Genomic DNA, 17,986 nt, shown 5'->3' on the forward strand with positions numbered 1-17,986 from the left:
CCGTGCTCAAAAGAGACAACTAGCATTCATGTCAGGGCCAGTGTGTGTGCTGTCATCTGTCTCTGTTGAGCTGCTGCAATTTATAAATCATCTCTCCACAGTGCGCACAATTGTGTGTGTGTGTGTGTGTGTGGTTGCCATGGCAGCCTGATGTGTGCGGCTGGTGTCCTTCAGTTTACTGGAAGGAACTATGTCCTGCACTGCACTGGATCAGTGCATGAAGACACATGCACACGTACTGTACACCGTGTACACATGCCTCAAGATACTCTACTGTCCAATATGTCTGCTGTACAAACCCTAACAGAACACATTTCCAATTAGGATAATCAAGGACAAGTCCATATTAGGTTTCCCCCCATTCCTCCCCACAGTCCAAAGGCATCTGTCTCTGGCCCTGTGATGGACGGGCCACCTGTCCAAGGTGTAGCCACCTGTCAGCCAGTGACAGCTGGGAAAGTTTCCAACCCAGCACAACCCCCAACAGTGGTTAAGATAAAGGAGCCTGAACTAAAACTGTTAAATGTTAATGGTCCGTGACTTTGGTCCAAACTGACTTATCTCAAATTATTGGATGGATTGTCATCAGTGGTGCCACAAAAATGGATCTATGTCACCGTGAAGCTGCCAGTATATTTGTCAGGAACAAATATACTGTTGGAGAGTTGCACGGCCTTGGAAAGGCCCTCAGAGCTCAGCTTTTCAGTGCTAGACAACAGAGTGTGTGTCCAAATGAATAACGGCCATCGGCTTGTCCCTTCAGGGGTCACCACAGCGGAACGTGTTCTTCAAGTTGCTTTGGCATGAGTTTTTTTTTTTTTTATCCCGGATCCCTTTGCTGCTGCAACCCTCCCTCTGTGCTTGAGACCAGCAACAAGGCGGACCTTGGTGGCTGGGCGGGGCCACACCTTGTGGGATGGGATTTGATCCTTCTGCATCCCAACCCGATGCCCTACCCATTGAACCACCAGGCCCCCTAGAGTGCGGGTCTAAATATTTTTGTAAATTAAACGATGTTGGGACGATTTGAGCATAACTGTCCCAAAAGTTGCCATTTGTGGTTTTATGGCTCAACGTTTAGCCCCCGTTCTGCTTGTCCTGCGGTAACTCTGGGGATCATCGGACATCTCACGTGGAGCCATAGTGTAATATGTCAAGTACTTTGGTTTACGACAAGATGTTTACAACTTTCTTAAAACAGACTTGTGGGTAGGTTTCTTAAAGTTTGCACTTTGCAGGTGATGTGTGATCAGCCAAACACCCTCTGCCTTTGGCTCCTATCTGTCCCACTGGATGTGTCTGTTAGTCAGTCTCGGTAATTGTTTTGGTGGTGCACTAACGCTTTAATCTGCTGCTGCCCTGGCTTCTTAATAAGCCCATTCTGCATGTTTCCCCTCTGTGAGTTGGTGACTTTCAGCAGTGGCGACAGTTCATCACAGAACTAGGATAAAGAGAACGGGACCACTTATATTTTTACTGGCCAGATGGAATTATTTATTACACGTGTGCATTAGAAAAATTGTGCTTTTATCCAAAAATTTATAATTGTATTATATAAGAACAAAAAATTATTCTTATACGTTAACTAACTTTTACTAACGTGTTAACTAATATTTTAACTAACTTTTGTTTTTTTTTTCTGTTTCTACCTCTGTTTTTCTCACCATTTAAACAGTGCATTTTCATCACGCTGCCTGCAGGTTTTGTGCCTGTAAACCCTAAAAGTTTGCTCTCAGCTCAGTGCAGCTCAACTGATAAACTCCTCAAAACACCAAAGGAACTTCATGTCTATTTATTGTAGCCCTGTGATCATTTCTGGGTGACTTTAGAGTTTAGCGAGAAAATGTGGGATCAGACAGCTCTGTCGGCAGACACTCGGGCTATGATTTAGAGTGCAAAAGCAACAAGGGGGGAGATAAAAGAGGAGGGGACAGAGAGATGACAGAAAAAGCAGGGAAAGATAGAGACCTCAAGGGAAGCAGAGCTGTGAGCAGAAAGAGGGCAGAGGATGATAGAAGATTGGGGAACTAATGGGAGACAGAGATGGGGGAAAGAGATAGCAGGAGAGTAAAGCCAGCGACGCGTGACGGGATTAGCAGTCCGATTTACACTGGATTTACCAGCCCTAACAATCTGTGGGAATAAGTCAATCCCATAACGGGCTGTGTTGAGACTTCACTTTGAATCTTTACCGCCCGAAATGAGTCACTCATTGGCAATACTTTGGAAACTTAACATTCAAGATGCATCTCACTTAGTCCCCCATATTCATCAAAGACATAAATGAAATATGTGCTACATATTTTAATAAGTTTAGCAAGGGTGTTTTTGGATGTTCGGCGGTTTAGTTTCAGGGGGGGAGATGAGATATAGAGATAGTTTGGCCCTGAGGGTGGAAGGAAAAGGAGAAGTTTATGTAGAAAAGGGAAATGCAGACTCAAATTTCTCCTCTCCAATTCAGACGATAATAGATCATTTCAAGGCTGCCATGAAGGTCGAGAGAAAGAATCAAAGACCCAGAGGAAGCAACTCAGGAGTCACAAAGGAGTAAAAAAACCTGATGGTCGAGCACATATTAATGAGAAACATGGAAACTGAGATTTGGAGTGGAGGATGCTAAGCATGCTAATGATGCTGGCAGCGGTTTTACACTGTGCTTTTGTTGGATTCTACTTTGTTGTGGTAGATTAAAAAGTAAACTAAAGCCTTTTGTATTAGATCCGTACATACCACGTTACTCACTGTGTCCTTTATTGTTTCTAAAATACATATCGCTAAATGACATCTCTTGGTTTTAGCTCTGGCTTTGATATTGGAGAAACGCTTCTTGAATCTGAGACAATCAAACAAAGTGAACTCAATCAAAATCAAAATTTGCAAAAACACGTAACCTTAAATACTCAAGCCAAGCGATGGCCAGGCCTTAAGTGGCTCCTCCCGGATGTGGCTCTGATCTTTATTGATGGTATAACTCATTTGCAGAGAAACGCATCAAAACTGACTGAGAGGAATTTAATCATACAACAAGACAATGACCTAAAAATTGCACAAATTCAACAAAGAGCTGTGTCGGAGGGGGGAAAAAGTAACCACTGACTTTAATTTATTCTAAAACTATCTGCCGTTTGCCCTCAGTGTGCAGCTAGAACAAATGAATGAGCCTTTCAATCCGTTTGGAGGATCAGTGTCTCACCATGGCTATACAGGTACAAACAGTGTTGAAGTATCATGTTACTAACAGAGAAATAGCTTAAAAAGCAACCAGTTATCGGCTCTGAACGCATCTAAACTCCTAGTCAACAATAAATCTGGTTGTTAAAACGTGCACGTCCAAGTTCATAAAACGTGCACGTCCAATCACATGCTAAATAGGCTACAAACTTAGACCAGTCAGCAAAAAAAGGAGACTCTGCGTCCAGTCAGCCTTTCAGACTTCAAGGCAAAACAAGACTGCAGTCCACTTGATGCACCAACTGTACAATGTTCACGCTTTCACACTCCCACTCTCCCGTATGTTTTGTCTCTTCTTGCCCTCTTCCACTAACTCTCCCGCTCTCTTTGTCTCCGGTGATGTGTCGTTGTCGAGCTCAGTGCAGATATAATTGGCACCAGCCTCATGTGGCACCGTAGTGACGATCCACAGAACTCAAGGGCACACGGATGTAAACAAACTCTCTCTGTCTCTGTCTCTTTCTCATCTCACACACACACACACACACACACACGCACAGACCAATTCCCTGCCTATAGTGTGTCTTTTCACTTAGCACCCATCCTGCAGGCTCCCATGATACTCATTTCCTTGTTTTGATTTCAATGTCACACTGATCCTATCTCTCTCCCTGCATCAAACACATGCTGCTTCTCTCTCTATTTGGTTCTGCTCTACCTCATTCTTCTCCCTCTGTCTCAGCCTCCTGTCCTCCCACTCTCACTCTGATGTTTTTATTTCTCTCCCTCTCTCCCCCTCTCTTCCCCTCCGTCGCAGGCCAGCAACATCCATATTGTGCCCCACAAATGCAAATCCTTTCCTTTCTTAGAGGGGACCTCCAGTGGAGAAGAGGGGTCCACTCAGCTCAGATACACCCCACTGAAGTCTCATCCTTCTGTACAGAGAGGCCCTGTTTGTTTGAAGGTTACCTCTGAGAATTACCTGTGTGACTGTGCATTAGACGCAGTCCAATAAGAATTCATTTCACTCATTTTTCTTAGTGGTGCAAATACTGAAAGGGTGAAAATGCCACAGAGTTATAAATATAGACTCAGGTGTGCACAGACTGTACAATAAGCAGTATTCTGCTTCACTCGTGGTTCCCTATATTTTAACCGGCTCTACCTGGTTGGTTGCAGGCAGACGAGCAGCTGCAAAATTTGGAGTTTTGCATCCTATTCCTTGGGCCGTGATGGCAATGACGGATCCACCTATTGAAGCCTTTGTTGCGAGGTGGCTGTCGGCAAGCGTGGTGAACAAACCTCTGAGTTTAAACTAGTCCCCCTGACTTGCTAAGATCATCACTGATTCCCACAGCCCTTTAGTTTTTATGTCTTGTTTCTACACCCGCTGAGTTTTTTTTGTGTATTATTCAAGGGAGTCTGATGAAATAGCAATAGCTGCCTCTGTATTTTTATATTTTCAGGAAAACACATGTGTTGCAAACATCAACTGTCATTTGGTGAGAGGTGGGGTACACCGTGGACAAGTCTCCAGTGCAAAGCCAGTTGAAGAAAAACCAGCCTGCTGTAGTCAGTGGTGGACGGGACCACGTTTTTTAGTTTCGTCCTTTCGCCTCATCCCGTGAGTTCAGGGTCACCGCAGCGGATCATTGTCTGCATGTTGATTTGGCACAGGTTGCCCTTCCTGACGCAACCCTCCCCAATTTCTACCGGCTTGGACCGGCACTGCACAGCTGTGGAGGGGAGTGGGCTGTTCAAAAACGCCTCTGTACTGCTACAATTAGAGGCAATGTTCACATGGCTGACATCAACTATACGTGATATGGGAGCACATTCCAAACTTTCCATCTTCCCTCTTTCTCTGTCCTTTCCTTCCCCACCATCTGTTCTTCTCACAGTTTTCTTCCCTGCCGCCATACTTTCTCATGTTTCATCCCATTGCCCGATATTGCCTCTGGGTCTCATTCGTACTAACGTGCAGCTAGTACCAGGTGCATCAACACTTTATCAAGACGGAGAAACTCAAGAGCCAGACAGTGAAAAAGCGGGAAAAGTATGCAGCATTGTAAATGACTGAATAAGGATTTGATCTGCTCTTTCATTCATTTTTCTCTCACCCATCATTTCTTCCCTTTCACCCAGTCTTTGCTCTGCAGGAGTGTGTGTGTGTGTGTGTGTCTGTGTGCGTTTGCAGAGCAGGGTGACTGTCCTCGGGGCAGCGCTCCACACCAGAGCAGAGCAGCAGCTGACCAGCTGTCCCCCTCGAAGATAGCAGCATGTTGCCTCTTCCAGCTATTCTCTCCGTCCCTGTCCTCTCCCCTCTATTCTGTGATTCCCACAATGTTTTCCTTCCATCACTTGCACTCAACTCTTTTCCATCGTGCACCTTTGTTTTCATCCCTTTTTTCTTTCTCATTTCACTCATTGTTGTTTTTCTTCCTCCTTGTCCTCAGTCTTTTCTTCATTCCCCATTACCTTGTTCTTTGACAATGTTTAATAGCTTGTCTCTGTCAAACCCGTCTGTCTCTCTGGGGGGGGCTTTTCTCACCATATTTTGCTACCACAGAGAAATTCGTGTTTTCCTGTTTTGTTGCATGACCTCAATAGTGTTCCTTTTATGTTTTTGTCTATTTCCTGTCTCACACTTTACATCTCATCGCTTTTATCCCTTGGATTGTCTTTTCCATGATTTTAAATATATATATATATATCTCCAGCTTTAAAATAAGCACCGAGGATCAGTAAATGAAGATCATTCTTCTCTCAGAGAGGAAACCTGAGGATTTGGCTGTGGTCTTCATTAGTGAAGGGGCTCCGAACTTGTTCAGTGTATTTTTAACTTAATCAGCTGCAGTGTGATCACTGCAGCCTTGTCTAAGCCACAGTGGATCAATGCTCTTACAGTAGTAGCGTTTTGATGTACTGCACATTTAGAGTCATAGACGTGTGCTCTGCATTGTTCTCTTCATTCCTGATTAGTCGTGTTTTCTTCCTGTAAACGTCTCCTAGAAATGGGTTTAAGGAAATTGCATGGACATTTTGTGTTCTGTGCATTAATGGCTGCACTGCAAGCAATTCGGCATAAAAACAATGAGAGTTGGGGATCATTACATAAATCTACTATTTAAGAATCAATAGCAATTATTTTTTTACAACTCTACTGTCAGAGATTTACTGTCAGGTGCAAAATGACTGTAAAAGAGAGAGAAAATATGTGAACACGCAGTAAAGGCTGCAGAAGAGGAGTTTGGAGCCACGTTAGCAGCTCGCTGAGACGTTGCTTAGACCTAGTGTTGCTTTAGGCTGTGATATGTTTTATCATGTTCATCACCTGAGCTCACCCCGTGGGGGGACAAGGAACTGTGTACCAAATATCAGGTCCATGCGATCGTTTCATGTTTCACCCAGCCAAACCTGTCAGCTGCATGGTGGATCTGAAGAAGGGGAAACCATGAGCTGTGTGCAACATACGTGCCATCTATCGACTAAGCAAATGTTGTGTCAACAACATCAAGGTGCAAGAGTGGTGTTAGACCAAAGTCATTGGGATTTATCATTTTATGTACTTACAATAATAATACACAGTGGTGAATGTTATATTTCGAACTAAAATGTCGTCAAATCATCACACAAGTCTTGAAACTAAATGGTTTTTATCTTTCTAATTATCAGCCAAAACATTCAAGGAACAGTTTGCATTGGAATTTAGCAAAGTTACAGCATTTGAAAGGGAAATTCTCTGCCCGATAGCCCCTTGTGATTAGAAGTGATGCAGCCCAGCGTGGCTGGTGAAATTTCTTAAATTTCAGTTTTAGGTGAGTTCAGAAGTACATGTTAGCCCGAATGGCCTTCACTTCTTGCAACGTAGTCACCTTCTGAATGGAAACAATTAAAGTACCGAAGTAAAAGTACTCCACTAAGAAAACTTAACTGTATTTTAAACAATACTGATTATGGTCATTATGGCAAAACATGTACAGCAATTAATTTTAAAAAATCTATATTTATTAGTTTTATAACGTTTTTTATTTTAAAAAGTCATATTTTTATCTAAAAACCACCACGTGGTCTTTCTTTTCCTGTTCATTTCACTCCCCTCACCTCGCATTTTTCTCTACATTTCCTGTCTTTGTGCATATGTGGCCTGGGGGATTACATGTGTTTAATTAAGAGGTGATTATGTGTGGACAGCTGACACAGCAGGGTCACGATGGCTTCATCCCATCTCCCCGACTGGCATCACTCTGAAACCCCCATCCCTTGTCTGTCCCGTATTTCACGCCTTTCTTCTGTTGTTTCCTTGACTGCTTCATTAATTTATCCATCTGACTTCCTCCTTTGTGGTTATGAACCTGCTTGTCACTGATTTAAATGTTGGAATCAAAAAGATCAGTAGCTTTTGGCTTTTCCCTTCAGGGGTCACCACAGCGGAACATGCTCTGCACACTGATTTGGCAGTTGTTTTCATGCCGAATGCCCTTCCTGCCGCAGACTGGGTGGGGTGGGATTTGAACCCGATGCCTTCTGGATCCCAGCCCTGTGCTCTACCACTGAGCCACCAGGCCCCCTAAAACAGGTTTAATAGCAGGGTGGGTGGGGGAAAGTAAGACAATCGGACGAAAAAGTGCTGATAAGTTTAGTTCGGGGTGAAAAAGAGGCTAAAAACTTGTTTATGGCAATGGTGGGAAGATGAAAGTGAAGGGAGAAGCCTCAGCAATTTCATTTTGTCTGTGTGGATAAATACTGCATCTGTGAGTGTGTTTGTGAGTGTGTGTGTGCGTGTGTTTTTTTCCCCCACAGTGTGAAATATAAGACACTTTACTGCTTCAGTAATTTATACATGAATCAGAACACTTGGGACATCTGGTATCTTTGTGGGTATATATGCTTTTGAATTTTAAAAATGCACTTCCTGCGGCCTTATCAATAATCAATCTGGGGAGTAACGCGACCTTATGTACTTATAACACAGTAATACAAGTCAACATGGACACGAGAAAACAACAGGACCAAAGGACAACTCATGTTTGATTCGATTTTGTGTGTGTGTGTGTGTGTGTGTGTGTGTAGTCCAACAAAAAGAGGAGACAGATGGGTCACACAGAGTTCCCTCCTTAGGTCTGGAGCTGGAACAACGCTAATTACATCTTAATTAAATATGAACTGTCCGTCCCTTTGCCTCCTTGCCCATGACACACACACGTGTGTGTGTTTCTAAATAAGACACGGTGACAGTAATTGAGTGTGACCTCTGTGGGTGTGAGGGGAAGATGTACAAAGACAAACATGAGTGTGCATTGATGGTGTCTGTGTGAAGTGCAAACTGCTCTTAAATTAAGTTTTCACTGTCCTGTGGTCTCAGTACCGGTGTGTTGTGGGAGACAAATTGAGAGGATGACAATGTGTCACAGAGCTTTGTCCTGGTCCTCTGAATTAATATCCCCCGCTTGATGGTGATTTGCTTTAGATATTGTCCAGTTCCTTAGCGTAACATGCTGACGCTTAGGGAAACCATTTGAGTTGGTGACTGTTAATAGGAGACCAGGGTTTGACTCTAGTGCGAGACATTGTGCCCGTTAATGGTGATGTTAACACGACGTGGCACACGTGGTTACTATAGTAAGGAAGTGTGTGTATGCCATTCTCACTGTTTGCAGCGTTTTGTTTTTATGTAATTCATCTTTTTCCCGAACCCTCTGTATATAATGTTGTTCCCATGGCGTCAAATGGTGGTCGGGGTCCTGAAGCGAGTGGAGCCAGCAGCATTATGTGATGCTGTGGGATGAGAACGCGTTGATATAGGGGCCCGTTCTAAAACTGTGAATCCTAAGCAGGACTTACTTGTACTTGTAGTAGAAATTCTGCAGTTGCAGGTTTGGATTTTGTGGTGACACTGTGAAGTAATGAAGTATTAGTAGTAGAGAACAAAAGCTAAATGAGATGTAATGAAACTAGAACAGAAGTCAGCTACGTCAGAAATCCTTCCTATTGTGAACTACATTAAGTCTTTGCCATTTTATTTACATATCTGAACAATCAGTGTGTAAATCTGCAAATTAGCAGCTTAGCAGTAAATTAGCATCCTCAAAAGTCCCACACAGCAACAATGTGATACATTTTGTTTTTACAGACCAGAAGATTAGCACTTAGCAGTTCTACACAATTAATAACACAAAACTAAGATGATTGGAGTCATTTCCATTTCATCTGATGATTCCCATCTGGCATTTTTAACCCTCACAGACCAAAATCCAATATGGCTGCTCCAGGTCTCAACAGTAGTGGATCCTGCAGTAATGCACCATGTCTTAGCACTTCCATCCTCTTTGTGTCTCATTAAAACATCCACATACACAGTTCTGTCCAACTTCTATCCATGGACATGTTGCTACACCCCTTGTATGCGCACAAAGGCATTGGCAAACAATAGCTAACCTGGCTAGAACTGGCACTACGTCTTGCTTTTTCAACCGACTGTACTGAGACAAGTGAGTGAAAAAATAAATAAAAACTAAAACTATGGATAAAGGCTAATAGGCAGCTAAATGAAAGTGAATTGAAAGCGCTACAAAACTTTGCAGCCGAGCGGGAATAAATGTCCCGTGGTGATTGATTAGAAGGGCAAGCATCGCTCGGAACATTTAGAAGGCCACGCCTGCGAACGGTGTAATCTCCATGACCTCTACGATTGCACGCACGCAAGTCGATTCATGATGCAACTGTTAAACCTCTGTTGTTCCCTTTGCTCGCATGCAAGCATGTACAAATGCGTGGACACGCACACTAAGCACTGACCATTGTTGGAGCGCAGTGCTCGGGCGGAGATGCCATTGGTCCCTATTGGGTAATGAACCCCGGTTCCATCCACCAATCCTGCCTCCCCTGGCTGCTTCAGAAGCTCTGTCAAAGTCCTGAACGGGAGGAAGGAAAAACACACTTATACACAGTGGTAAATGATCCTACATTTAGAGAAAAATCTGGAAAAGTGCATTATCAGAGAGAAAGAAACAGCTTACAAAAAGGCCTTAAAGGGAGGCCGTGCTATAAAGTGGTGACAGGAAACAGTTAAGACAACAGTGAGAATCACATAAGAAAATCCTTTGCAAATATCCAAACAGCCTTCACTATTCCAGCTCCGTCTCTGGGAAAAGAGATGTTTAAAGCGGATTGTTCACATCTAGAAAAACAAACCCAAACACAAACTCTTGAGTTAAGGAAGCAGAGGCAGGGATGAAAAGGATCAGTCTTTTTGGATGTTTGCCAACATTTCTCACAAAATAAAGAAACTTCCGCCTTTTCCTCTTTTTTCCTCTTTTGCCTTTTATTGTTCGATGCCTTTCAACACGCTCTGATGTCTCCTCAAAAGTGGACCCTGGGCAGGACACAGCCTCCCAACATATGGATTTAATTCGTGTTTGTTCAGCTGTTTTTTTTTTTTTGGCAGTTGGCAAACAGCTCACAAGGTGCATGACTGCCACCTTCTGAACTGGACTGTGGGTTCAAATTAATATTTTTATTAAAATAATAACATGAGTCCAACTAAAGTCCTTTCTAAATATCAATCCTCAATATCATGGACATGCATGGACACACTGCACTAGCGATTTTACCCATTTGATGTTATTTTAGTTTTTTTATTTTCTTGGCATCATTCAAACCAGCGCCACCAACCATCGTCCTAATCATCCTATGGTGAATAATCTTGCAGGCTGTGCTGATAAAATGTGTTTTTACAGTATTTAAAATGTTAAAACTTTCACACGTGTTCCAAAATGCAATTGAGCATTGACTTTGTATTTGCCTGCTGTGAAATGATGGTCTGTTGCCATGAGAGCTTAAGGAGCTTCTGAGAAAGGGATCCTGGTGATGTCAGTGCATTTTAAAATGGAGCCCAAATAAAATCTATGTTTAAGTTACATTAAGTATGAGTTATAGGGATTTTGGTGATTGTAATAGGGGCACAAATATGATCCACCATTTAGTCAAATCCAGAGAGACAACCAAAGTACCAGGCAGGGAAAACACTCCCTACTACTCTCCACACACTACAAATACTTTTCTAACAGTGATATTTATTTAGCACAATGTCACAAATAACAAGTAAGTTCAATGTGTCCTGAATCTATCATAGGGACTGAAGGAGTTATTTGGACAACTGATGATGAGCTCATGGTCCGTGGAGAAAACAAACTTGCATTTCAATCTTCCTGTCACTTTACAAATCTCAAGAACTCAGGTGAGGGGAGGTCTTTTCCTGCCAGTTGGCCAGTTGGCTCTTCATCACGGTGTTTTAATTCAATGCCCACACTACTGCAGTACATTTTACCACAACAAGTCCCAACCCAAGTCCAACCTATTCCCAACCCTGAGGGAGCAATCCATCATCAAAAATCCAGGCCCTCAGACTCGGAGGTGCTGACTCTTATGTCAGCCGCTTCACACTCTGGGTGTGAACTACCCCACAGTACATGCTGAAGACCACAGTCTGATGAAGCCGATTCCTTTCCTCTCCCCTGAGCCTTTCCTCGCTGCAAGTGACCAGCAGCCATCTGTGGGTGGACTGGGCGAACGTGAAACTCTCATTTCAGCAAAACCTCGTCAGGACACAGAGTTTATTTGAAATTAGAGTCCTGCTGTGTTATCAAGTCGTATTATAGTGAAAAAAAGGTTTAAATACTGAAATACAGAAATGTTTCTTATTAAACACTGAATAACACTTTTCCAGAGCACAGGAAATTAATGGACATTACTGGACAGCTCATGCTGGACATGCAAGGACAATAAATCTCCATAAAATGTCCCACAAACTGCGTAGCGACACACATACCTGCACATGCATCTCATCTGCCCTTTGCATTTTCTGCTTGCTAGCCAATCAATTCTTCTCTCACTCATCTCATTAATATCTGTCCACTTCCATTCCATTACTCCCCCCCCCTATTCACGATGGTACTAAATCGAGCTGAATCTTCATCCCCGTCACTCTCTCGTCTCCCCCTTTCACTCCCCCTCTGACTCTAAAACGCTTGCGTGTGCCATTGTTGAGGACTTCTTGTTGTCTACACTCTCTATCGTCCCGGGAACATCGTGTCTTTCTTTTTCTCCCCTTCTGATCACATCTGGACTGGAAAATCAATCCATCTTCTCAACTTTGTCATTTTCTCTGCTAGTAGCCTTTGATCTCTCCCTCTATCTCTTGCTCAACCCTTCGTCTCTTTTGTATCATGGTTTTGTCTGCTCTGTCTCTTAGCGTCTCACCCTTTGGCCTCAGTTTCTATTTTCTCCCCTTCTCATTCTTTCTTCCCCTTTATTATTCCCAGCCCTCCCTCCTTAGTTTCTCTTCTCCTCCCGCAGGAAACTGTCACATAAACTATTCCAGCTTGCAGTGTACGAAGTGATACGAGGACACGAGTGTCCACACACACCTTTTCTCTTCTCACTAGCGACTGCTTCCAGGGCTTGTAAGCAAACCACTAACTGCTGTTACTGCAGGCAAAGACGCAGCCGAATTCCCGAGAAGCATGAAGAAATGCACATCTGCACTACTTAAAGTTGCAGACAAATTCAAATCCTTTGTAAACCACATATCAATCTGGCTCCTTAATGTAAAGGACGTGTGCTGCACACTTCTAGTGCAGATATGAATGAGGATTGTAAGTGACATGTTCTGTGATAAAAATGACTCCCCTTGTTAATTAAATAGCTGATTATTTTCAATTGCTGTGGTACTTTGGTAAAATACACATTACAAAGTGAGGTTTTCTTTGAAATGTGTTAAAAGTGAAGTTGCAACACTCACCAGGAGCAAGTGTCAGCGTCTTGCTCAAGGACAGTTTGACACATGACCCGAGGAGCCGGGGATTGAACAGACAACTGCGAGAGTGGTGGACAATCGTTCTACCTTCCTGCGCCACAGTCCACAGTCGACTATCATTTTGACGTTTGAGTCTCTTTCCTCTCTTCGTCACACTCGCCAAAGAAAAGTCAAATACCACCGCGGTACGTCATACGTCAGAGACGTTGGGATAAATATCTAAACAAAACTATTTGGAAGACCAACACAGTCACTGAGACAAAAGTTGACCTGTGCTTGTAAAATGTCTTCTGTGGCTTGGGATGATGTCATTCTATTATGGAAAATATGGAAAACCGAGCGTTATTTTGTCGTACATTTACATCTCACCTGTTCCTGGGAGGTTTAGTGGAAAACAATTCCAGGCAGCTTGAAAGGCCTAAAGCACCACATGCTCTGCTTTGTCCTGACTGAGACTTTGCAGACTAAGAAAACTCTTCTCTTCCTCAAAATCTGATTTAATAAAACAGAAAATTGAAAAAGCCAGAAGCCGTGTTCAATCGAACGACAGCGACATATTTAAAGCCCTTAAAACTTCACTGTTGCTGTTTTTCTTTTTCTTTTTCTTAAGTGAAGCAGGTTAATATAAAGGGTAATTGCTTCAAATAACGTCAGTCATCTACCATCATGGAATCTTTTCAGCTGGGTGCAATTAGCCATAATTCAGATGTTCGTAGGGAAAACTATTAGACTATTAATAAAACTATTAGAAAACTGCACTGATATTCACGAAGCGTGAACCTTCTCAGGGGTAAAACGTGTGCTACTTAATTACACTGTGACATTTCAACAATGTCTTTCTTATATTCTTCCCTCTAATTTGATACAGACTAAAGCCGAGAACAAAGATAAGCTGTTAAACACATTGATTTAAGCATGTTCGTTCGGAGAAATGAACATTTTATGTGTTTGAGGACTTAAGGTACACTGGGCCTCATTTACCAACTGTTCTCAGGCAGAACGAGATCATTTCTGCCCCTAAAGCCCTAAAGGTATAAAAAAAAATGACACCTTTCAGGGTTTTATTGGCTCCATAGATAAATGCTTGAACCCAAATAAAAACATCGTTAGCATAGTGATAAATCATGTTTGAGGAAATTCATTCTTTAGTGGGTTTATGAGATCTTTAAAAAAGCAACAGATATTAATAAATATTAGTTTTTAAACAGACATATGCTCCCAAACTTATTGTTGACAGGTGATGTCGATACCTTCCTTCGTTTTACCGTGTGCAACTGAGCAGATTAAGGCTTGGAGTGCAATTGACCCACGTTCTGCACAATCTGCGAACACCTCTCCACATGCTGACAGTCTGATGGGGTTACTTTATTAACGTAAAGTCCACTTATGAAGGCAAGTGATTCCACTTACACAGTGCCTATAAATAGTAATCAACCCCTTGGATGTTTCATCCTTGTCTTTGACATTCAAACTCATGCCAAATCTACGTGCGGTATACGTTCTGCTGTGGCGACCACTGAAGGCACAAGCTGAAAGCTGTTGCTCTTTGGCTTTGTAGAAAGCTGTTTTCACATTAACGAGGCATTTTTTTGTTAAAGTCGCTGCCTTATATTGACCATGATTGATTTATAATGTCAATAAAACGGTGAAACATTCAAGGGGGTGAAAACTTTTTCTAGGCACTGTACAACAAAAAAAGAGCGACTATCTGATTTCTGGGATAGTGTTAATGATTCGTGAATGTGAGTGAGATGCTATCAATTTGCAGGAAACATCTCTTGTCATTTTAAATGAGGCAGCATAACAGACAGTAGAAAAGCACAGCAATGCAGGGAGAGCAGAGGTGGAGGGAACAGGATCGATTTCCAGTCCCATGCTGCTGTTCGCTTGGGTTGCATTTTGCAGCTTTGTACACTTGTACTGATGCACTCTATGTGTTTGTGCACATTAAAGCTAAAGCTTGACACTATATCCTCTTTTTTAAAGTCAAATGTGCAGCTGTCAAACACTTACAGTAAAGGGACGACGTTTCAGTGATCTTTATGAATGAATGGATTTCTTATTTTTTTTATTATCGTGTCATTCCATCAATATGGTCCATCTACACAGAACAGAAACAGCTTCCAGTGGATTAACCAGTAATAATATTTCACGAGCGAGGGCCCACACTCAAATCAAAGAAGAGTTTACTGAAAATAAAATGTATAAGAGGCATCAGCTGAATAGATGCAATGCAATGACGTCTTGAGTGAGGAAGCATGGTTGGATGCAGTGACGCCTGCAGTGTGGGACCAGGGGCCAGGATGACTGAAGGCTTTGGGCAGGCTCTGCTATTACTCAAAGTGCAACAGACCCCCCCCCAGGCCCTATGGAGACAATAGAATGGAGAGAAACTAGCAGAAACAAGAAAGAGTGGCATGAAAATCAAGAGCGCGCTGTGGCAGGAAGCCATTTCTAGATGATAGCCAGGAAGGTCAGTGTATGAACTGTGGTCTTGGTCATGAACTTTAGATATTAATTTCCATTAAGTAAAGAAATATACAGAGTAGTAAAAGATACAGAATGATCAAATTATCGATTCAAGACGAACATGATCTGAGTACTCAGAAAAACAAACGTATCCTTCTCAAAAAGCATTTTCAAAATGTTTGCTTCCTCCATACCAAAGTTATCTCCGATTATTTTTCCAAACAATCGACTACAAAGGCCAGTAACTCACATAGCTGACAGATGCGATCATCGTCTTCAATAGCAACATAATGTCCCACTTTTCAAATTAACAAAATCCCGGAGTTCATTTAGATTAATTGTTTTGCTGTTGTCTGCTACAGTGGGTGCAAATGCAAAAGTGCAATTGAAGTGTCAATTGTGTGAGTGGGTTGAGAAGAAATGTGGAATTACTCTGCTTCTCACACACACACACATGAAGAGAAAAGGTTGGATGTTGCTTTCACGGGTAAATTTGCTAATGGATGCGGCCAGTTACTGTGAAACGAAGTCACTTTATCCTTACACATTGTGTGGTAACCTTGCAATCGCCTGGGCCTGGTTGTATAACAAAATGTGCACCACTGTTTTCAATTGTCAAAGAGCATTTGATGCTAAAAATACAGTAAAGTGAGAAAAACACCCCACGGTCATATAATAAGAACTTCAGAATTGTGCTTCACATGGACACGCACAGCATTTAGTCCCCTGGCTCTATAACATTGCATTTTGTAGCTGAATCACTATTCGCTGTCACAGCAGGTTAGTTTATATTACAAGCACCCCCACCGCCCTACAACCCCCCCAGCCCCCCCACAGTTGATTCCAGGGGTCTGTAACTGAGAGTGGAACTGAGCATGGAGATACAACCCTGCTGTTTTCAAACAGCAATGTTGGATAATTGTGTATGTTGCTGCTTGCCACCCAACAGTGCCGCACAACACACACACACACACACACACACACACACACACACACACACACACACACACAGCTGCAGGTTTGCTAGCTGCATTTGTGCCCACAGGGAGTTAATTGATACCACACAGGAGGGACTCACCCTTTAATTCTAAGGGGTGGTAATTTAGTGTGTGTGTGCACGCATGTGCGTGTGTGCGTGTTAACCAATGATTTCACAAAAATCCTCTGGGGGGCAGGAAAAGTGAATTTCAAAATGAAGCTTTAATACATGAAGGCAGCAGGACCTGCACTATGGGAGTATGTGATCATACAGATGCTGTTTTCTCTCGGTCCTCTTTGCAGTATTTCATGATTAATTAGAAGTATTATGGCCAATCAATCTGGTTTCCCACCTATTTACTGGATTTTACACATTGAGCTCGAGTGTTTTCGTAAATACATTCTGACGGAGCAGTGAGCCCGTTTTTTTTTTCCTATTGCAATTTAAATTGAGTTCACGCATATGCTTCACGACTCGAACGGGTGGTTTGAACCAGAATGCAAAACTAGAAGAGAGGGCAGGAAGAGAAATTCGTGTGCGTGCGTGTGTATTCTGCATAAGTTTATCTGCATCTTCATCTCCTGCTCCCTCCTTCGCTTTGTCTCGCTGTGCTACAAAATGACAGAGCCAACTACTTGAATTCTCTCTTCATCAGTAATTCCCTGCATTTATCGCACCACCGCTGTCAAAAAAGAGGGAACGCACACACACACACACACACACAGCCAGATAGCCTAGCCTGACACATAGATAGTAGGGTAAATGGACACTGTAGTGGCACAATTGGTAGCATGTATTATCTCAGAGGGGGACTGACACACCAGTCCCTCTCACACATAAACATCCGTGCACTTGTAAAGGCGTGCATACACACACACACACACACACAGTAGGAATGCAGAGATGCTGTAGCTGCCAGATAATGCACCCTTGTAGGATTGGTACAGAGCCTGGATCTGTCTCCCACCCTGCAATACTCCTATTAGAGCTGACAGCTGCCAAATAATGTCCTTTGGCATGGCTGAATGCCTGCCTTGCCAGGGCTTGTTTGGATTTGTGTTATCTATCTGCATGTATATAACCTCACTATGGAAGAGTTTTATTTCAAAATGTCTTGGATAATCTTATTATCTGTCAATTATTATCTTCTTCATCACTTGTTTTAGTACAATACAGCATTGATTGCCAAAGGGGTCACATACTGTATTTGGACGGGTTGAGTTGGGTTTCAACTACAGCACGAAGACGCACAGCAGTCTTGGACACTTCTCAACAAGATGGCTCCAATATTCTGTCTTACATTTTCAGAGTCAACTACAAGCTGTAGTGGACCTGTCTCAGATGTCCAAGCCATCATTTTTCTCCAGGTTCTCTGAGTTCTTTCATTGCTGATGAAGTCTCTGATTGAGCTACGGTGACCTGTGGAGTTCCTCATGGGTCTATTCTGGGACCTGTTTTATTCTCTTTTTTTTTTCCTTCTGTTTAAGAAATGACTATTGATGAGAACTGGGGAACTGTCAAAATGTGGCTGATTAAATTATTGTTTTAAG

At 42.6% G+C, this 17,986-nt stretch overlaps 1 protein-coding gene across 1 annotated transcript in view; it reads right to left on the reverse strand.

Annotated features, from left to right (window-relative positions):
* Positions 1–17,986, reverse strand: part of LOC137100336 (protein shisa-8-like) — a 77,568-nt gene that overhangs the window by 33,247 nt on the left and 26,335 nt on the right. The window contains exon 3 of the mRNA XM_067478105.1: positions 9,970–10,085. Coding sequence (XP_067334206.1) covers positions 9,970–10,085 — 116 coding nt within the window. The remainder of the gene's footprint in view (positions 1–9,969; positions 10,086–17,986) is intronic.

This window comes from Channa argus, chromosome 15 (genome assembly GCF_033026475.1).
Source record: "Channa argus isolate prfri chromosome 15, Channa argus male v1.0, whole genome shotgun sequence".
NCBI classification, from domain to species: Eukaryota; Metazoa; Chordata; class Actinopteri; order Anabantiformes; family Channidae; genus Channa; species Channa argus.